The sequence below is a fragment of the Elephas maximus genome, chromosome 4 (assembly GCF_024166365.1).
Source record: "Elephas maximus indicus isolate mEleMax1 chromosome 4, mEleMax1 primary haplotype, whole genome shotgun sequence".
NCBI lineage: Eukaryota > Metazoa > Chordata > Mammalia > Proboscidea > Elephantidae > Elephas > Elephas maximus.
The window spans coordinates 91391358-91414279 of NC_064822.1; the positions used below are offsets into that span (position 1 = coordinate 91391358).

Here is a 22922-nt window from a genome sequence, read left to right on the forward strand (position 1 = left end):
GACTTTTTGTATCAGGGTCAAAAGTCAGCAATGTCCATATTAAAAAATGATGGCTGATAATTTACAAAGTAAAATATAAAAAAGGTGAATTACAATGTGTGTCTGCTTGCAGAACTCAATTAACTCTAAACAGGCAGCAAAGTGGTTAGTTATAGGTTGGTCTGTGTGGGTGTGTGAGTGCAGGTGTGTGTGTTTGAGTAAGGAATTCAGCCCACCTGAATAAGATAAAATATTGAAAGAGGTTGAGAAACAGGACTAGGTAGCAAGAAAAAGTATCTGCTTCATAATGGGGAACCCGAGGTGGAGAAGGGGAGAGTGCTGACACATTGCGGGATTGGTAACAAATGTCACAAAATAATATGTGCACTAATTGTTTAATGAGAAACTAATTTGCTCTGTAAACGTTCACCTAAAGCATAATTAAAAAAAGAAAAGAAAAAGCATGTGCTTCAAAATGCTTTTAACTCTAAAATAATCTGTGGGAGAGAGGAGAGAGAGGTCATCTCTAGCTTGGGTGGCTCGGACAGACTCAAGTGAAGCCAGCACCTGAATCCCTTGTCCAGGTCCTGAATCTCTGTAACCAGATCTGAGACAACATTGCCGTCCTGGTTTGGCACATCAAATGGACTCAGCTATTCTGAGGTGGTAAATCTGCTTTCAATAGTTGCATAAGTAACTTTGTAACCTTGTAATGACTTAGAAACTATCATAGCAATGCAGACATAAACCAAAATAATAATTTTAATGCTTGTATGTACACCTAGGACACCTTGGTGGTGTAGTGGTTAAGTGCTATATGGCTGCTAACCAAAAAGTCAGCAGTTTGAGTTCACCAGGCGCTCCTTGGAAACTCTTATGGGGCAGTTCTACTCTGTCCTATAGGGCAGCTATGAGTCAGAATCGACTCGACGGCACTACGTTGGTTTTTTTTTTTTTTTTTGGATACCTGTGGGTGTAATGTAATGTAATGATCTTCCATAATGCAATCTAGTGGAATGTAATCAATCAATCGGTTGATTGATTGTAGGGTAGATATTAAACCTCATCACTTGAGTTACATAAAGAGCATCATGAAGACATTCCAGTAGACACAGGGGGAAGACAGACACTGATGACAGAGGCAGATGCATCTACAAACCCAGGAGCTCCAAGGATTGCTGCTTATGGAAGCTTAAATAGACAAAGAAGGACCTCCCCCTAGAGTCATGCTTTGAATTCAGAATTCTACCCTCCTGAACTACGAGAAAAGAAATTTCTGTCCTCTAAAGCCACTCACTTGTGGTATTTCTATTAACAGCAGCACTAGAAAACTAAGGTAAATAACCTTCTCAAGTTATTCCAGGACAGAAATTGCCTTACCAAGATAAACTAAGATATAAAGTCTAGGCACACCTTCAATCAGCTGTAAGCTTTTCTTTGTATAACTCATGATTCATGTCTGAGTTCTAGGTCAGTTGTGAGGGAACCTAGGGAAACATTAGGTCAATACTTTCAACTCCAAATTTGCTTACACTGAGAAATTCCTCAGAAGATGGATCAGATGAGGGGCTGCTCTGGGGGTTCAAATTTTTGTGAATAGAAATACAAAGATTCTGATGACAGTAGGATGTTCAGAATGTGTAGATCCATGATGCAAGTCAGAAATTGGATGCCTCTAGTCAAACAGAGCCTCTGCTGGGTACATCATATTAAGCAACTATGGTTGGTTTTCCAGTAGACCTCTTTATCATGTTTGTGACCGAAGTTAGGTGTCCACTTAATGGCTCTTTTCGTTGTATAGAAACGATTTCCTCTTGACATTTGCCAGCAAATACACTGTAAAAAAACAGGCTCTGCTAATCCCGTAATTTTGTAGATTGTATTTCAGCTAGTACTTTTTTTTTTTTTTTTCTGGGCAATGTGCCCCAGAGCATGCATCTCAAGAAAAATTTGACACATTTAGGTCAAGCCTGTGGCTTCCAGTTCCTTGCTGGAATTGTATTTATTTTTCTATTGAGTAGAATTAATTCCAGGACATGGCTAAAGACTGTTCTGCAAAGGGATTATCAACAGGATAAAAGGAGATGAAATCCAAAATTAACTCACTGGATTCACCTCTCTTTCTCTGTATTCTTGCTAGCAGTTTAGTCTTGCAGCTGGCATTCTGATCTAGGACAGAGGTATTGTACCTTCTAGGTTTGGGAATTTCTTTATTTGATTTTTCTCTAGCTACTAGCATCAAGATGTAATGTTAGAATTAGGTCTGACTGTGAGTTATAAAAACAAAATAATAGTGTAAATCAGGTAAAAGTTAATTTCTCTCTCATATATGTGGTATCTGAGGGTAAGTGGTCCAGAGCTGGTGTCGCCAGGCTCCTCTCAGGGCACTGTCCTGTGACACCAGAGTTTGGCCTTCATCCCTGTGGTTCAGGAAGGTAGCATCAGCATTCCAGGCAGCAGGAGGGACATAAGGGACAAAAAAAGAGCTGCACCATTTGAAACAATGCTTTGAACCAGTTCCTTCTGATAATTTGCATTTCCACTCCAGGTGTACTTAATCAGCATCTACAGTTTAACAAGATCCCAAGGTGATTCTTATGTATACATTAAAAAGCTCCCTAGACAATCTGTTTAAAAAGGAAAAATAGAGTATGAGATAAGGAACTGGGTCACATTAGGTATGAGCCACCAAGAGAAGCAGGGATGTGCTACTCAATACATTCACACATAATTCTTATATAAAGCTGGCTAGGCAGTAATACGAAATAGAATACTTCTATGTTTTAGTTAGGAACTGTAAAAACCTCCAATTACAGCGAGAGGTAAAATAAAATTTCTTTAAAGAACAGATTAAATACTTTGTCAATTTTCTAAGTGTTAGGGACCCCCTCCCATTTAGTCTAGGTTCTTTCCCTTGCTTCTGGCATTAATTCTGACTTAAATGGAACTCTGACTAAAAACAAAGGTATATTCTTAACAATTCTCTGCTTCTCACTCAAACCATTGTCTTCTGAGATAGATCTATACCAGAATATCTGTATGGGTCTAACTCATAACCAACTAACCTGTTGCTGTCGAGTCGATTCCAGCTCATAGAGACCTTATAGGACAAAGTAGCACTGCCCCACAGGGTTTCCAAGGACCGCCTGCTGGATTCGAACCGCTGACCTTTTGGTTAGCAGCCATAGCTCTTAACCACTGCACACCAGGGTTTCCTTATGGGTCTAGAGCTCCCTAACTCTCTCCACACAGTTGATAACTCTTCATTTCTCGGGTGGAGCCAATGGTACTGTAAACTGTGAACCTGTCTATCATAGCAAAGTAAGTCTCACTAAGATCTGTGAGCCCTTTCCTCATAAAGTTAATCTCACCTGTTTCTAGCTCCAGGAGTAAGTGCTCAATACATGCATGTTGAAAGATGTAATTAAAAAGGGAAATGCCTAGCTTTTCTCTAAGAAAAAAGTACCCCTTCCCCTAAAGGATTAGTTGTTACTGGGAAGAACAACGTTATCATGGTTTTAAGGAAAACTGCAACAGTTTGAACTTGTTTTTTTTTCTGCTTTGCCAGATGTATTGTGTTAGTAGCTTATAGGCAAATTCAGCTTTCTGAGATTGGAAACCCTGGTGGCGTAGTGGTTAAGTGCTATGGCTACCAACCAAAGTGTTGGTAGCTCAAATCTACCAGGTGCTCCTTGGAAACTCTCTGGGGCAGTCCTATTCTGTCCTATAGGGTCGCTATGATTCGGACTCAACAGCACTGGGTTTGGTTTTTCTTTTTTTGGATATGAGATTTATGAGGAGGCTCTGATCAGCCGGATGTGGGAATGTCTGTTCCTGCTTCAACCTGCTTCTTTGGACTAATAACTGCATTCAGAGCTTGCTTCCTGTCAGCAGATGAGCAACACTCCAGGTAGGAATGAAATAAAATGTTCAATAAATAGTCCTCGGCCTATTAACAGAAATCACTGATTTTCAGGTTTTAGTAAAAGACTGTTCAGGACTAAACCCCCCAGAGGTAAGGTTTATTAGTAGTGGCTTTAGCCTGATGCACTGGACTAGACTGTGAACCAGATAAACATCTTTTACCCTCCTGCCTACGGCTTAGATCACTGTTGATCAGTGTTTACAATAGAAGCATAGTTTTGAGAGTCAGCTAAGAAAAAAAAAAAGGTTTATTAATTCAAAGAAAAGGTTTGGGCCATGCAGTACACATCATCCATTTTTGGAAAGAGATTCACAACGCAGGTTAGTGTATTAAGGACTCTGAGAAATCTTGTAGTCAAGAACCTTTCAAACTGTTCAATTCAGCCTTTCTCAAACTTATTTTACTCTGGGATTTTTCTTTTCACATAACACTTATAAATACCCCCAATGGAATTGTGTTCTGAGGAACAGACATTCAGAATCACCTGTGTGGAGTATACTTGTTTTCTTCATTTCTGTCTGGCCTTCTAAGGGAGGTGCTCCAGGTGCCTGTGTAAAATTGGGGTCGGGTGAGGATTTGGGGCTTTTAATGGAATCAGCCATGTCAGAAAAGAGGAATTCAAAGAGTCGTATTAAAAAAGAAATGCAAGGACTCCAAAACCAGGGAAGTATAAATAATTTTAGTTAGCAATTAAACAGTATCAGGTACTGTTTAAAGTGCTTTGTATTTATTAAAATATTTCATACTCTAAACAACTCAATGAAGTAAGTACTATTATCATTCACGTATCAAAGATAAGGAAAGCTGAGGCTCAGTGAGAGAGAATAAGACACTTACCTAAGCTAGTAAGTACAGAAGCCACAATTTGAGCTCAGGTTGGCTGGTTCTCTTAACCATTAGGCCACACTGTCCCTTCTTTGCTCTCCGAAGAGAGGCAAACCAAGGAGAATCCCTACAGTTTACCCACCATAGAGACATGAGCCTTTCATTCCTGGTTGTCAGGTTCCCTCCCTACTCCCACCCCCCACCTCCATATCCCTCTTAAGGGAAAGAAGTTGTTAAGCACAGTTCTGGAGTCAGACCATCTGGGTTCATATGGTCCCCCTGCAATTTCTAGCTGTGTGACTTGGAAATTTTTTTTTTTTTTCTTCCCAAGCATAAAATGCAAAAAAAAAAAAAAAAAAAAAAGCATATACTTCATAAGGAGACTGTGAGAATTCAATGAGGCAATGTATGTAATGGCCTGCTAAGTCTCAGTAGATGTCCACTATTATCCAGTCAAAGCCAGTCTCACGATAGCCTCCGCCCACTGACCCCCGTTCTATCCTCTGTACAATGACAGAATTAGACTGTGTCATCTTCTACACAATGGTCTTACAAAATTTAAAGCTAATACAACACCTTTTCTTCAGACAAAATATTGGTGGATTCTTTGACTGAGCTGCACATCCTACGGCTTTCAGAACCCTTTCTTTTCTGCCTAAATTTTAAACAGTTCTTAGGTCAAGATGTAGCATTTGGATTTCTCTTTCCTGGATGCAACAACATAAACAGAGGGAAATTTGCTTCCTTTCTTACAATCCTTAAGAGGCTAAGCTTTATTTCATAAAAGATGAAACTGTCAGTACCACTGTAAACTAAAATGTTAAATTTAAATGCAGAATTTTATTCTGGAAAGTTTAATATTCCCTTTTTTTTTTTAACCTACTTTCTCCCACAGCAAATACTTGAATTAACAGTTACTGAGTCTTAAGATAGGCCAGTTACAGGGTCACGTTGGACATGAGTTGAATAACTGACTGCATACTTTCCTTCCCTGTCACTTTAATAATTGAATCTTTTTTGACACAAGAAGATACTTTAAGGAGGACTTGACCAGATGCCCTCTAAATTCCATCCTAATCCTGAGATCTGTGAGTAAGGCTGCTTCTGCAAATGTGTTCCAGGTACACAGATACTGCAGTCTTCCTCGTTCTGACACAAAGAGTTCATTACACATTTTATTTAGAGGAACTATCATTTATAACTATATATACATTTTATTTAAAACCCTATATATATATAGTTCCCATTTTCTATCGTTGTCTAAGGAATTGCCTCTTCAGAGGGTGATTAAATTGGTTTTAAAGTGGTTGATCTACTCCTGCTGCTTATGTTTCCCTCTTGACATGTTAATCCCCTCTCTATCTTGTCAGATAACCCTCTGGGTATTTCACATCAGGAATAAACAAATGTCACTAGTGATGGAAACCTAGGCCAGCAACATCCCATATTCCAGAAGACCATTAAGAATTCTCCAGATGTGGCAGCAGCCCTTTGGAACCCTTAGCACAAATAAAAAGACCTAGCCCAGCCTGTCAGCTCCTTTGATGGCATGGGTACAGTTTGCGACATATAGAAGGAAAAGACCTGTGATCAAAACCAACACTCATTCATGTAAGGAATCACTCAGAGGCATTAGAAATTGTTAAAATAGTGAGGTTTTTGCAAACAGAGTAGACGAAGCAGGACACGGGGCTCAAACATAGCCTATCTCTTCATGGTCACAAACCCACTCAATTTACTAAAATCTAACAATAGATAATGCATTTGTGTTACTCCCCATTTTTATATGCCTTAGTCACTTGCTAGTCCCATCTTTCTTACAGGAAACGTGTCTTGGTAAAGACTGTAGGACTTCAGGGAAGAAATATAAATAATCACAAAGTATTAAACCCATAGTAATTGAAGCTGAAGTTTACAAAGTCAAATCCTCAAATGTCATGTCAGATATACCACATATACCAAAATATACACATAAAAAAATCAGATATACACATATATCAATGCAAGAAACATTATTTTTTGCCAAATTTCATGTTTAATATTATTGAAGGCTCTATTAATGCCTTAAAAAAACATAGAAACCTCTTAAACGTACACCAACTACCCGGAGGAATAAATATACTCCAAATTCTTACTGTCAGAACTCTGGAAAAGAAATTACTCTTCAGTATTTTAAAAACTGGTATCTAAAATACGTTATAATTTCATCTTGACTCAGGTTAGTTACCTAAGTCTTCTTCAATAAGCTTTTAAAATTGAGAAATTTTTTTAATAATTTTTATTGTGCTTTAAGTGAAAGTTTACAAATCAAGTCAGTCTCCCACACAAAAACCCACATATACCTTGCTACACACTCCCAATTACTCTCCCCCTAATGAGACAGCCCGCTTTCTCCCTCCGCTCTCAAAATTGAGAAATTTTTTAAGTTCCAAATGTAATAAAGACTTAAGTACACATTCAAATTAGAAATGGGAACTTACTTTCTATTTTACTTCTTTCTGGAGCTGAAGTATTTTTCCCTACCTTACTTTCTTATGACAAATATCTTCTTCAGATTAAAAAAAAAACAGAAAAGGGCAAAATACCATAAAACCTGCGAAAGCTGGAACCTGTGTAAGGTAGAAACCTGTCAGAGAAGGAAAACTCACCTAGCTTGTACTAATAGAGAGCAAAAGTGGTAAGACTGTACTTGTCAAAGGTGGAAAACTTGTGAGACCTGGAAAAACAAGGCTGTCCTCTTGAGTTCTGGCTCTCAAAGCTTTCAGTGTATAACAATTTTAGTTGAGAAGACGTTCTATATGAATGGTTTCAACAATAGCTCAGTTAAAATAACACATTACAGATTTGCTTCAACAGATGATGTCACCTTTTAAACAGAAAAATTTTTCATATCATTTCTGGATGGGTTAGGCACATTCTTCCTCAATAAGACCTCTTCACTTTTCTAGTTTCCTTGACTTAAAATAATAGGCTGAGGATAATCACACGAGATTTAGTGGCTCTGTGCTACTTTTTAAAACCATATTTTTTGATAACCCTGGTGGCATAGTGGTTAAGAAATACTGCTGCTAATCAAAAGGTCAGTAGTTCGAATCTACCGGGTGCTCCTTGGAAACCCTGTGGAGCAGTTCTACTCTGTCCTATAGGGTCGCTATGAGTCAGAATCAACTCGACAGCAACGAGTTTGGTTTTTTTGTGTGTGTGTGTGTGCTATTTTTAAAATGTTGGGCAAAGTTAGGCTGGTTGATAACATAACTCATTAAAAGGGCTGTGCTTTCGATGCCCTGGACTGGCCCAACAGTCTGAGAGAAGGCCTTGATTCCCACGGTTGTTAAAGAAGAGGGTTAGCATTGCAGTGGCTGAAAAACCCCAGAAAACAGATTACACCAAGTGCCACTGTTCAGAGGAGGTTTTGTGTTTGATGATATTGTTATCGCTAAAGTATTTCCTTGAGCAAAAAATCCATTTACTCAGTATTTAGGAGAACAATGAATTTTATAACCATGGTTGCCTTCTCTGTCGAAAAGATTTTCAAATTTGTTACGATTTCTTTCTTTTTCTTATAATCACGCATGCTCTGTGATCTAAATTTCTTAAATTCATTTAAAAACAGATTAAAAAAAATGCAAGAGGATAAGAACAAGCAGAAACAAACAACAACTTTATCATTACATTGTCTTCTGGATAGCTGCTCAAATATTTGTTATTTCCATTGTTTTAACACTGCAGAACAATACACTCGTGGCTCAGTGAACAAGCAACGTGCATGAGTGGCAAAACATGGAAACCAGAAGAGGAATATAAATGTAAATTAACCTTTAAAAATTCTAGTAACATAACAGCCTCTTTCCTTATTTACTCCATTAATGTCCATTCCACATGAATTCACATTTTGGTTCCAGGAGGCCATGTACCATAAGCCCTGAAAACAAAGACCACTATTCGTAGAGGGGAAATTAGAACCTGTTTCCAGTATTCACTGGTGGCAAGCTTGCCAAAGTCTTCTGGAAGACTAATAAAATTATAATCTGATCATTTGTTTTAGGATTCTGGGGACCATGGAAATGGAAAAGGATAGAAACAGGGCATGCTTTTTTGAGGTTTCTTGAGCTGGGTAGTAGAAAAATAGGTGTTTTTCCTCTGGGGCTTTTTGTAGCTGAGAATGGAGAGGCTGATATTTCTGAGAGTACTTTTTCATTTTCCTCAGTCTTTAAGGGAGTGGTAGGCTTTGGCAGTCCGGCTGTTGACAAAATCTGTCTTCTTAAACTGAGCCTTTGGAATAAGCAAATAGAAATGTGAAAGGCAACAAAATTTTCAAATAAGAAAATGCAGTGTTTTTTTCATGATCCCTCACCAGAGTCAAGCCAACCAGGCTGTTATTATCTGGCTCTGTTAACTACAACACTCCTTTTTAGCATTCTTACCTTCTTGTAGGCATTGTGGAGTTCAGTGTGTGTCCACAGAGAATACAGCAGAACAGAAGCAGCTTTACTTGCTTTGTTGGGGGTACAGCTGAAAAGAAGAAAAGGATGTTCCAAGATCAATGGGAATATGTAAGCTTCTGGATACAGCACTGGGCCATTGCATATATCTTTAACTGCTGATGCTCAGTAGCCATCCATTAAGTCATGTCACTCATCATGAAAAAGGAATTAGATGGTGAGCTTCGGAGGGTAGGGACCATGTTTTATCTCTTTTTAAACTCCTAGCACAGTGCTAGTAAAGGGTTTACAGAGTAAACCCCTGATATTTATAAGGAATACATCTTTAGACATCTACAAATCCTCAAATTTATTTACAGAATATGTTTTTCTTCATAAAATGCAGAAAAGCATGACTGAAAAAGATACACGCCTCTTATACTTGGTGACCCCCACGTGTCTGTCAGTTTGTCATACTGTGGGGGCTTGTGTGTTGCTGTGATGCTGGAAGCTATGCCACAGGTTTTCAGATACTAGCAGGGTCATCCATGGAGGACGGGTTTCAGCTGAGCTTCCAGACTAGGAAGAAGGACCCGGCAGTCTACTTCTGAAAAGCATGAGCCAGTGAAAACCTTATGAATAGCAGCGGAACATTATCTGATATAGTGCTGGAAGATGACCCCTCAGGTCGGAAGGCACTCAAAAGATGACTGGGAAAGAGCTGCCTCCTCAAAGTAGAGTCGACCTTAATGACGTGGATAGAGTAAAGCTTTCGGGACCTTCATTTGCTGATGTGGCATGACTCAAAATAAGAAGACACAGCTGCAAACATCCATTAATAATCAGAACCTGGAACGTACGAAGTATGAATCTAGGAAAATTGGATATCATCCAAAATGAAATGGAACACATAAACATCAATATCCTAGGCATTAGTGAGCTGAAATGGACTGGCATTGGCCATTTTGAATCAGACAATCATATAGTCTACTATGCTGGGAATGACAACTCGAACGTTTCAAAATCTATCCTGAAGTACAATGCTGTCAGTGATAGGATAATATCCATATGCCTACAAGGAAGACCAGTTAATACGACTATTATTCAAATTTACGCACCAAACACTAGGGCCAAGGATGAAGAAATAGAAGATTTTTATCAGCTGCTGCAGTCTGAAATTGATCGAACATGCAATCAAGATGCATTGATAATTACTGGTGATTGGAATGAGAAAGTTGGAAACAAAGAAGAAGGATCAGTAGTTGGAAAATATGGCCTTGGGGATAGAAACAATGCCGGAGATCCAATGACAGAATTTTGCAAGACCAATGACTTCTTCATGGCAAATACCTTTTTTCACCACCATAAACAGGGACTATACACATGGATCTCACCAGATGGAACACACAGAAATCAAATTGACTATATCTGTGGAAAGAGACGATGGAAAAGCTCAATATCATCAGTCAGAACAAGGGCAGGGGCCAACTGTGGAACAGACCATCAATTGCTGATATGCAAGTTCAAGCTGAAACTAAAGAAAATCAGAGCAAGTCCACAAGAGCCAAAATATGACCTTGAATATATCCCACCTGAATTTAGAAACCAACTCAAGAATAGATTTGACGCACTGAACACTAGTGTCTGCAGACCAGACGAGTTGTGGAATGACATCAAGGACATAATCCATGAAGAAAGCAAGAGGTCACTGAAAAGACAGGAAAGAAAGAAAAGACCAAGATGGATGTCAGAGGAGACTCTGAAACTTGCTCTTGAGTGTCGAGCAGCTAAAGCAAAAGGAAGAATTGATGAAGTAAAAGGGCCTCTCAAGAAGACAAAGTAAAGTATTATAATGATGTGCAAAGAGCTGGATATGAGAAACCAAAAGGGAAGAACACGCTTGGTGTTTCTCAAGCTGAAAGAACTGAAGAAAAAATTCAAGCCTCAAGTTGCAATAGTGAAGGATTCCATGGGGAAAATATTAAATGATGCAGGAAGCATCAAAAGAAGATGGAAGGAATACACAGAGTCATTATACCAAAAAGAATTAGTTGATATTCAACCATTTCAAGAGGTGGCATATGATCAGGAACCAATGGTACTGAAGGAAGAAGTCCAAGCTGCTCTGAAGGCATTGGTGAAAAACAAGGCTCCAGGAATTCATGGAATATCAATTGAGATGTTTCAACAAACAGATGCAGCGCTGGAGGTGCTCACTCGTCTATGCCAAGAAATATGGAAGACAGCTTCCTGGCCAACTGACTGGAAGAGATCCATATTTATGCCTATTCCCAAGAAAGGTGATCCAACTGAATGTGGAAATTATAGAACAATATCATTAATTTATCACACGCAAGCAAACTTTTGCTGAAGATCATTCAAAAACGGCTGCAGCAGTATATCGACAGGGAACTGCCAGAAATTCAGGCTGGTTTCAGAAGAGGATGTGGAACCAGGGATATCATTGCTGATGTCAGATGGATCCTAGCTGAAAGCAGAGAATACCAGAAGGATGTTTACCTGTGTTTTATTGACTATGCAAAGGCGTTCGACTGTGTGGATCATAACAAACTATGGATAACACTGCAAAGAAAGGGAATTCCAGAACATTTAATTGTGCTCATGAGGAACCTTTACATAGATCATGGGGCAGTTGTTCAGACAGAACAAGGGGATACTGATTGGTTTAAAGTCAGGAAAGGTGTGCATCAGGGTTGTATTCTTTCACAATACCTATTTAATCTGTATGCTGGACAAATAATACGAGAAGCTGAACTATATGAAGGAGAACAGGGCATCAGGATTGGAGGAAGACTCATTAACAACCTGCGTTATGCAGATGACACAACCTTGCTTGATGAAAGTGAAGAGGACTTGAAGCACTTACTAATGAAGATCAAAGACCACAGCCTTCAGTATGGACTGCACCTCAACATAAAGAAAACAAAAATCCTCACAGCTGGACCAACGAGCAACATCATGATAAACGGAGAAAAGATTGAAGTTGTCAAGGATTTCATTGTACTTGGATCCACAATCAACAGCCATGGAAACAGCAGTCAAGAAATCAAAAGACGCACGGCATTGAGCAAATCTGCTGCAAAGGACCTCTTCAAAGTGTTGAAGAGCAAAGATGTCACCCTGAAGACTAAGGTGCGCCTGACCCGAGCCATGGTATTTTCAATCACATCATATGCATGTGAAAGCTGGACAATGAATAAGGAAGACCGAAGAAGAGTTGACACCTTTGAATTGTGGTGTTGGCAAAGAATGTTGAATATACCATGGACTGCCAAGAGAACCAACAAATCTGTCTTGGAAGAAGTGTGGCCAGAATGCTCCTTAGAGGCAAGGATGGCAAGATTGCGTCTTATATACTTTGGACGTGTTGTCAGAAGGGATCAATCCCTGGAGAAGGACATCATGCTTGGCAGAGCACAGGGTCAGCAGAAAAGAGGAAGATCCTCAACAAGGTGGATTGACGCAGGGGCTGCAACAATGAGCTCAAGCATAACAACGATTGTAAGGATGGCATAGGACCGGGCAGTGTTTTGTTCTGTTGTGCATACGGTCACTGTGAGTCGGAACTGACTCGACGGCACCTAACAACAACAACATACTTGGTGACTCCGTGAATATAAGAGTAATTTTTTTTAAGTTAGGAAAATAATTTTCTTTGGAGAACTTGTTAAAATAGTTTTAAAATCCTTCATGTTTTTATGTAGAACAAATAGAAAACCTGTTCCTATTCTAAATCCAAGTCATCAATGAATTTGATGTGTTTAGGTTTTTACATCCTGCTCTAACTTCTTTTAGGCTAAGAATCAATACTTTCTTAGATCTCTTCTGTCACCTGAAGTAGCACGTGGCTGATTTTGTTTCTTTTAAAAGAAACAAAGTCCCCTCGCCACCCCGTATCATCAAAAACCAAACCAAACCCATTGCTGCTCAGTCGATTCTGACTCAAAGCAACCCTGTGAGACAGAGTAGAACTGCCCCATAAGGTTTCCAAGGCTGTAATCTTTATGCAAGCAGACTGTTAAATCTTCTTCCCGCAGAGCGGCTGGTGGGTTCAAACAGCTGACCTTTTCGTTAGCAGCGAGGCGCTTAACCACTGGGCCATCAGGGCTCCTCCCCATAATGAAAAAAACCCAAACCTGTTGCAGTTGAGTTGATTTTGACTCATAGAGACCCTACAGGACAGAGTAGAACTGCCCCCATAGGGTTTCCAAGGAGCACCTGGTGGATTCGAACTGCTGACCTTTGGGTTAGCAGCCAAGCTCTTAGGCACTATGCCATCAGAGCTCCCCCCCGCTGCCCCCCATATCATAGGAATCTAGAAACATGTAACAAAGAATAGAGAATGCAAAATTACAGAGACCTGCGTGTTTGGCAGCAGACTAGGTTTATTCATTAACTAAAAATCTTTTTTCTTCCATACCAGCTTGGCAGAGAGGATAAGTCAAATCAGCACCTCAGACTTTTCAGTACCTTATCGACTTTTCAGAGCTGCTTGCTAATAACCAAAGTACAAATAAATCCAGGAAAGCTACAGGTCTATAAGATTTAAAATTGGGAAAGTTTCTTAAATTCCCAGGGTTTTATATTCATAATGTTTGTTTATAAGTTGGTTTGTTTGGCACCTGGAGCTCATTTATTTAAAGATACAATGTTGTATACAGTAATTTGCTCTCAGGCTAGCCCACAAATTACAGGTCAGATATACAAGGAAAGGGTAGTAGGTAGAAGGAACTGGCTATACAAGGTTTTTTCATTCTCTTCTCAACTTTTTTTTAAATAAACTTTAAAAACACAGAAACAGGGATGTAGGATGACTAATATGCATTCAACTTGTCCTCAAAAGAGAATAAAAGGTGTAGAGAAAACTGAGAAAGTATTTCTTGTTATGCTACTGCCACTCTTCTCCTGGTGCTATCACTGCTTCCTCCAAGTCGCCTGGTGTGGTACTGGCTCCACAAATTTAAGTGAGGAAAAGGGCATTCCCTGTTCATAAGACTCCCAGCTTGCCTACAATTTGTTGTTCACGGATGACAGCTGTGGCTCCAGGGATCAAATTAATTTCCTAGAACAATATAAAGTGTTGGAATGAACTACCAAGAGAAGCTATAAAGTTTGATTATCTCTTGATATTTGAGAAGATAATGAACAATTATATACTTGATGACTCAGTTTTTCAGTTCCTAGAACTGGACCAGATGATTCAGCCCAGCTTTATGACCTTGTTTCTGGCTGAGTTGCCCATGGTACTTATGATTGAACATGCACAACAAATTATCTGCCACTCAGGAGTGATGGCGGGGAAAGGTGACGCAGTGGGTGGGCAGATGCTACAGGACTTACACATCGCCTGTGCTGATGGCCATAATTTTCTGGAGGCCCCCAGTGTTTAGAAGGTCCCGTGCATTCTGGTAACTATTTTGGATTATATTGTTCAATGTATAACAGGCAGAGGCTGTAGTCTCAATGAGAATGTCGGTACTCGGAACTGCGTCAGGAATTATGGAAACCAAATCAGGTAGAGTTTCTTTGGCTGCAAGATAAAAGGAAAAGAATACTTGATTAAAAATGATTATATTTCTTTATCTCAAGATCCCAACATAGTATGAATAAAGAACATCTAAAAAAATAAACATAACACATATGTAAAGATACAACTGCTCTAATCAAATTAAATTCCAGATTTTTTAAAAGATGATTCTCTACTACTTCACTCTCACTGGGGTGACTATTATTAAAAACAAAACAATAAGAACAACAACAACAAAAGGAAAACAAGTGTTGGCAAGGATATGGAGAAACTGGAACTCTACTGCATCGCTGTTAAGAATGTTAAATAGTACAATGTTGTGGAAAACAATCTGGCCTTCCTTATAAAGTTAAGCACAGAAATACTACATGACCCAGGAATTCCATTCCCAGGTGTATACACAAAAAAACTGAAAGCAGTGACTCAGATACTTATGAATCAATGTTCATTGCAGCATTATTCACAATAGCCAAAAGGTGGACATAACTGTAATGTCCATCAACAGATGAATAAACAAAACGTGGTACATGCATACAATAAAGTATTATTCAGTCACAAGGAGAAATGAAGTTCGGATACATGCTCCGATATGGATGGATCTTGAAAATGTTATAGTAAGTGAAATAAGCTGGACACAAAAGGAAACAAATATTATATGGTTCCACTTACACGAAATATCTAGTGTAAGTAAATTTATGGAGAAAGAAAGTAGATTAGAGGTTGCCAGGGGCTGGTGGGAATGAATGGGGAATAGGGAGTTATTGCTTAATGGGTACAGAGCTGCTGTTTGGGGTGATAAAAAGTGTTGGAAATAGACAATGGTCATGGTTACACAACACTGTGAATGTAATTAATATCAGTGAATTGTATACTTAAAATTACAAATTTTATTTTATATATATTTTATCACACAACACAAAAAATGATACTCTGCTCACTACATTGGTAAAATCTTTTCAGAAAGCAATTTGACAGAAATGTCTAGACTTTTTAAAATGTTCATATTCTTTGATTCAGTGATTCTACTTCTGGGAATTCATCCAAAATATATTATTTTAAATATTATCAGAGCTTTATGCAGAGATATTTAAGACAGTATTGTATATAAGAGAAAATTACAAAAAGTCTAAATATTCTAATAAGAATATAATTAACTGAAATATATCTGCCAAGAATATTATGCATCTCAAGATGTAACTATGATGCATGTATAGAAACAAAAAAATATTTGCTAATATGCTAAGCAAAAAAAAAAAACAACTGTATACTTATGTAAATAGTATATACTATTATAAAAGAAAATACAAATGAAAAAACAAACTAGAAGTACATATTAATAGGAGCTATTTTTCTACAGTTAGATTAGCAGAGATCTAAAAATATTTTTTAAAAATTATCTGTACTTTCCGAAGTTTCTTTAATATGCAAGTAGTAGTATTATTGGAAAAGGGGGGGGAATAAACTATTTTAAACTTACTTTTCCATTACGTATGTAAGTTTTTCATTACAGGGTTTGAGTCTGACTTTTTTTGATAGTAATGAGATGTTTGATGACTTCACTATAACTTGTTCTATGGTATGTATCTTGGGCAATATGAATTTGTACTTGATTTTGAACAATAATTCTTTGCATGTAGGTTTTTCTCTTTTAAGAAACCCTGGTGGCACAGAGGTCAAGCCCTCGGCTGCCAGCTTAAAGGCCAGCAGTTCGAACCCACCAGTTGCTCCGCAGGAGAGAGAGGTGGCAATCTGCTTTTGTAAAGACTACAGTCTTGGAAATCTTATGGGGCAGTTCTACTCTCTCCTATAGGGTCACTATGAGTTGGGGTCATCTTTTTTTTTCTTCTTCTGTTTTTCTCTAATTACTACAGACCCTCCTTAAATGCTTTTGTTGCTCCTCACAGTTCCTTAATACGGTGCTGTGTTTATTGTGGATGTCCAACAAATATTAATTTTATTGTTCCTTCATCTGTGTTCATGTGGCACCTTGAACTGAACTTCTCTCTATGATATTGTTTTTTCGTGTGTGTGCCTGCCTTTTTTTCTAATAGGAGTATGGATTCCTTAAAGACAATTATCTTCTTTATCTCTGGATTCCCAGCAGCTATCACAATGCCAGAAACAGAGGTACTCAATAACGGCACTGTGTGGTAGGTCATCCTTTCATAATACCTGGACCTGACTGACAGGTAAGACACACTTTCTGCTCAAAGGCCTGAACACTTCCTTTTTAACTATGGTTTAATATCATAGCACACTGTTATGAGCGCATAGCTCAGCTTCTGAAGGAAGACTTCTTTAATTTCAGCCCTGGCTCTGCCACTTAATAACTCTGTGATGCATTTTTCTAATTTTTAAAATGAGATAATAATACCTGCTTCACAGGGTTGTTTTGAGGAATTTAATGAGTTAACACATGTTAACTATATCACAGTACCTTGCACATAATAAGCTCTCAATAAATGTTATTTATTATTAGAAGGCACATAAAAATATTACCTAGCCTAGAAATTCCTCATAAAAAACACAGAGCATGCATTTCAAACTGATTTTCATTTATTCCTGGCTATTAATTCCCTGAATTAAGAGATGGCCTTTTACTTAAATTACTATATTTGACATAGAGCTAATTTGGAAATTTAAAATTACATTTATCTTGTCACTCCTCTCTGTTGTCCTTAGAGTGAGGGAAGGTTTTTCGTCAGAATCATCTTATAAGAGCCATGTGGTACAACTATAACTTCCCAACGGTTAGAGGACTGTAGAGCCTGAGACCAACAACATTTCTGCCCTGAAGGTATGTGTGTAATATGTACAGTGCAGTTATTTTCCTTGGCGATGTTTTAAAGGATAGAATGAACATTTCATTTCAGAGAAGGAAAATAAAAATTCTAAGGATAATACACCTATATTGAAGTGGAGCATAAAAGCCCACAAAAGACAATGAGGAGAGCACTTTATAATTTTGAGAGCACCTAAGGCAAAGTTTCTTTTAGGTTCACTGAAAACTTTCCAGACTCTCTACTTACAATGGGAATGAAACAATTATATGGAACAGCTTGTCAACTATTGCACTGCTCTCTGTCTTTGGAAACAACATTAGTAAAATATAACCACGACATACTGCAATATCCTTGATTGTGTGTGTGTGTGTATGTGTGTAGATGCCAAAATACAATCCATTAAAAAAACAAAAACAAAATTTTGTTTACAATTTTAGTGGAATTTTGTAGAAAACTGAAAATCAAGTTGTTAGAAATCAATTTATAAGGCATTTGGAAGCAGGTTTGATTTTAGCATTATCTTCCTGTTACCTCATTTTATAGTTTTCAACTTGATTCAACAAACATTTATCACATATTTCTAGGTATAAAACAAGTGAGTGAAGAATAAATCATTTCTGTCAAAAATACAGACTCTTATTCTAAAAACCATTTATGCTTGAATCTGGTATTTTCAGTGACGCCTCCTTTTTGTCTTTTTCTTGTGTTTATCTATCCTTTTTTTTCCTTCAACACAACACCGCCAAGTTTCTGAAGTATGGACAACTGTTACATGTACTTTTCCTAACATTCTAGAAAAGTGGTGCTTAAACAGACCACAGAGAGAATATTCTGAAGGACAGCTATATAGACTAAAAAGACTATTGGATAGCATGGCTGAGGGATGGAAACATACCAAACATATTACTTTATTTTTAATTACTAGTATTTTAGTATAGTTCAAATTTTCTCTTCTTTAGTTACTAAAACAAATAACAAAAAAATGCTAAATACTGAGAAAAAACCTCTTTGAAATCCAGTGAGAAAGCCTACCTTTGATGGCTAGGTGTACAAAAACAAGTCTTATTTATCACATTCTACTATTTGTTCACATTTTCAGTTCATTATTGTGAAAAGAGTGCAAGGACAATTTTTTTTTTTTTGTATTTTCAATACGTGCATATTGCATTTAGATGCTTTCCCCAACTCACCAATTTCATTCTGCAGAGAAAGATTCCGAGACAAATTCCTCAGCAGAGAGACTGCAGTCTTCTTCACACTTGGGTCACCAACATGCAGCATCTTTCGGATGTGCTGAAGGCCATTTTCCTTTTGGACAACTGTCTGAGCTACTGAAATTGGCATCTGTTTTGTAAGACATGTACTATAAACACTATTGCATTTGATTTCATGGTAATACAAAGTTTTCCATAGATTACTGGAGGTTGAGCAAGATGTTTTAAAAACCATTTGTAGCTCTGATGAAACCAGGTTAAAAATGCTTAATAGGTTTCCAATTATTGGCACAAATAGTTTATTCTGAAAAAAATACATGGGGCTTTTAAAGGAAGGAAGGTCTGGCTAGTAAGGTATCTGTCATTCTATGCTCTGTATCAGAAGCTATGTGTACGAGTTACCGGTTCAGGTCCAGCTCTGCTAGCGGCAACTCTTATGTTGGAATTAGGCTGGCCTTCTACTTTCAGGGGATCCAAATACTGATCAGGACCTTCCTAGCATCTGCAAGCCTCCAACAATACTAAGGCCTTAGCTTGTGCCTGCAACTTTATATTAAAAATCCAGTGCCGTTGAGTCGATTCCGACTCATAGCGACGCTATAGGGTTATATTAGATTTTATTTAAAGACAGTTTGAGGCTATCATGCTAACATTTCCTATCGTTATTGGCCATTCTTCGGGGTATCTTATCTTCTCCATCTCATCTCCATTTTGCTTGGTATTTTTTTCCCTTCAATCTTGCCCTCTTCCTTACACTTCTCCATCTAGATTAGGGATTTTTAATATAGACTACAGGGATAGGCTTCAGAGAGGTATAGGGGTCCCTGTAACTATTTTTGTGTGTATAATAAACTTTTCCAGGGAAAGGGTCTATAGCTTTTATTAGACTTTCAAAGTGTCCATGACTTAAAAAAGTTTCATAACTAATACTTTAGAATGCTTTTTCTATTGTAAACAAACCATACTTTGTCTTTCTTTAATTCACAGAACATTCCTATAGGCTATTTCATCTTTTCTGAGGAGATTCCTTATCCTGTAGCCATTGTAGCCATCCAGAGAAGAGCTTATTTATTCTGCTCAACTCCTGTATCTTGATTCACAAGGTCAGCTTGGTGTTCCCCTCTGTCTTAGCCATCTAGTGCTGCTAAAACAGAAATACCACAAGTGAATAGCTTCAACAAAGAGAAATTTATTCTCTTACAGTCTAGTAGGATAGAAGTCCAAATTCAGGGTGTCAGCACTAACTCAACAATTTCTACATGTATAATTCAGTAACATTGATTACATTCTTCAAGTTGTACAATCATTCTCGCTATCCTTTTCCAAATCATTCCACCACCATTAACATAAACCCAATGCCCCCTAAGGAAAAACACTCCCTTTCCCCCTCCCTCCAACCCTGGTAACAACTAAGAATCTTTGGTTGTATGTATATGCTTATTTCACATAAGTGAGATCATACAATATTTGACTTTTTGCAGCCGACTGATTTCACTCAGCGAGATGTTTTCAAGGTTCATTCATGCTGTGGGATACACCAGAACTTCTTCATTTTTCTTTATGGCTGAGTAGTATTCTGTCGTGTACATGCCACATTTTATGTATCCATTCATCTACTGACGGACATTTTGGTGGTTTCCACCTTTCGGCTATCGTGAAAAGTGCTGCAGTAAACATTGGTGTACAGGTTTCAGTTTGTGTTTGTCTTCACTTCTTCTAGGTACATGCCTGGAACTGCGATTGCTGAGTCATATGATAGTTCTATGTTCAAATTCTGAGGAACTGCCAAACTGTTTTCTATAATGGCTGCACCATTTTCTATTCCCACCATCAGTAGATGAGGGTTCTAGTTGCTCTACAACCTCACCTACATCTGTGGTTTTCTTTTTTGTCACTGCCATTCTATTAGGGGTGAGGTGGTATCTCATTTTAGTTTTGATTTGCATCTGTTATTTATTTATTTTTTTTAATGGCTAATGATAAACTCTGGTGGCACAATGGTTAAGTGCTCAGCTGCTAACCAAAATGTTGACAGTTTGAACCCACCCAGCAGCTCTGTGGGTGAAAGACCTGGCAATCTGTTCCCACAGAGATTACAATCTAGAAAACCCTATGGGGCAGTTCTACTCTGTCACATAGGGTCTCTAGGAGTTGAGACCCTAGCAACTCAATAGTACCAGACAACAACAATAGCTAATGACGTTGAGAATTTTTTCATGTGCTTGTTGGCCATCTGAATATTGTTTTTGGCAAAATGTCCAAGTCCTCTGCTCATTTCTCGATTGGGTTTTTTGTCTTTTTTTTTTTTTATTAACTTTTATTGAGCTTCAAGTGAACGTTTACAAATCAAGTCAGACTGTCACATATAAGTTTATATACACCTTACTCCGTACTCCCACTTGCTCTCCCCCTAATGAGTCAGCCCTTCCAGTCTCTCCTTTCGTGACAATTTTGCCAGCTCCCAACTCTCTCTATCCTCCCATCCCCCCTCCAGACAGGAGATGCCAACACAGTCTCAAGTGTCCACCGGATATAATTAGCTCACTCTTCATCAGCATCTCTCTCCTACCCACTGTCCAGTCCCTTTCATGTCTGATTTTTTGTCTTTTTGATGTTAAACTGTAGCTCCCTCAAACAATCCTACTCAAACTGTTCCTGCCAGTTGATTTTCTTCTGCTGTGGCTAAAAGACATTTCTTTCTTTACCTTTTATTGAAGCTTTTGACACTCTTGACTGTAATATCTTTCTTAAAATTTTCTTCTCCAATACCACACTGTCATAGTTTTTCCTTTAGCTTTTTGGCAGTTCCTTCCTAGGCATTACTTCTTTTGCCAACTCCTAAATATTGGTATTCTCTCGGATTCTGTCCTGAGTCCTTTCTCTTCTCATTCTATATGTTCTTTCTGGGTGATCTCATTTTACTCCCTTAGTTTCACCTATGATTCATACGTTAACGACTTTAAAATTTATATTTCCATTTCTGATTTTTTGTTGTTGTTAGTTGCCGTTGAATTGGTCCTTGACTCATGGTGATCACAAGCACAACTGAACAAAATGATGCCCTGTCCTGCGCCACTCCCATGATCGGTTACAGGTCAGATCATCGTGATCCATAGGGTTTTCACTGGCTGATTTTCAGAAGTTTGTCTTACCCTACAAGCTTTGCTGAAACCTGTTCAGCATCATAAGCCACCAGTGACAGGCAGGTGGTGGCTGTGCACGAAATACATTAGCTGAGAATCTAACCTGGGTCTCCTACACGGAAGGTGACAATTCTACCACAAAACTTCTGATTTTCATTGTGTTCCCAATCTGTATGTCCAAAGAACTACTGAACATCATTACCATTAACATCACATTCAACATACATAATACTAATCAACTCTCCTTCCTGTTAAGTCCCTTCTCCACCTATGGCCACTCATCTTCCTGCATGACTTAGTATAATAACTGTATTAAATGTATATTCCAGAGATTTGAGTATCATCTATAACACCTATCTTCCTCATCTCCCCCATCTGATCAGCTACTATTACTCAGTAAGACGTAGACTTTCTCTAGGCCCACCACTGTAGTTCAGGCCCTTTCTATTTCCTATCTCTAATAACCTCCAAATTAATTTCCTTGGTTGTGATCTTGCCTTGATTACATCAATACTACACACTATTGCTAGGATGATCCTTCTAAAATTTAACTTGATTATGCTCTACCCCGGTTTAAACCCTTTAATGACTCTCCAATTGCCTTTGGAATGATATTCAACTTTTGAATGTGGCACACACAACCCTTCATAGCCTGGCCTCTTCTTTTTTTTCCTTCCTTGGCCCTCACCACCCTCCTTAATTTTCTAGACTACAACTATACTAAACTGTATACCTCTCTTAATTGTCTGTAAGTACCTTGAAAGTAGGAAGTGTATCTTATCAACTTTTTTTTTTCCTTAGCACCTTATGTGGTGCCTAATACATTTTAAGTTCTATATAATTGTTTATTGAACTGAACTGTATAAATAATACATTATCAAGTTATCCTGACCATTTACTGTCATCTCAGAAGGTGTTTGATAACATGAGGAATCAAGATGAATTAAAATGTCACAAGGTATTTATTTCTTAAAAAGTTTTTCCTTTGAAAACATGAGATGGTGTTAAAATTTAAGTCTTGCTTTATATACGCATCTACCATGCTGTTTAATGATATATGTTTAGATGTATTAATGAAGACGTT

General features: G+C 38.1%; 1 protein-coding gene across 1 annotated transcript in view; it reads right to left on the reverse strand.

Annotated features, from left to right (window-relative positions):
- Positions 1–8730: 8730 nt before the first annotated feature.
- Positions 8731–22922, reverse strand: part of PKP2 (plakophilin 2) — an 85505-nt gene continuing 71313 nt past the window's right edge. The window contains exons 10-13 of the mRNA XM_049882809.1: positions 18672–18825; positions 14512–14701; positions 9154–9241; positions 8731–9001 (exon numbers count right to left, since the gene is read on the reverse strand). Of these exons, the coding sequence (XP_049738766.1) occupies positions 8933–9001; positions 9154–9241; positions 14512–14701; positions 18672–18825 (501 nt within the window). The 3' untranslated portion in view covers positions 8731–8932. The remainder of the gene's footprint in view (positions 9002–9153; positions 9242–14511; positions 14702–18671; positions 18826–22922) is intronic.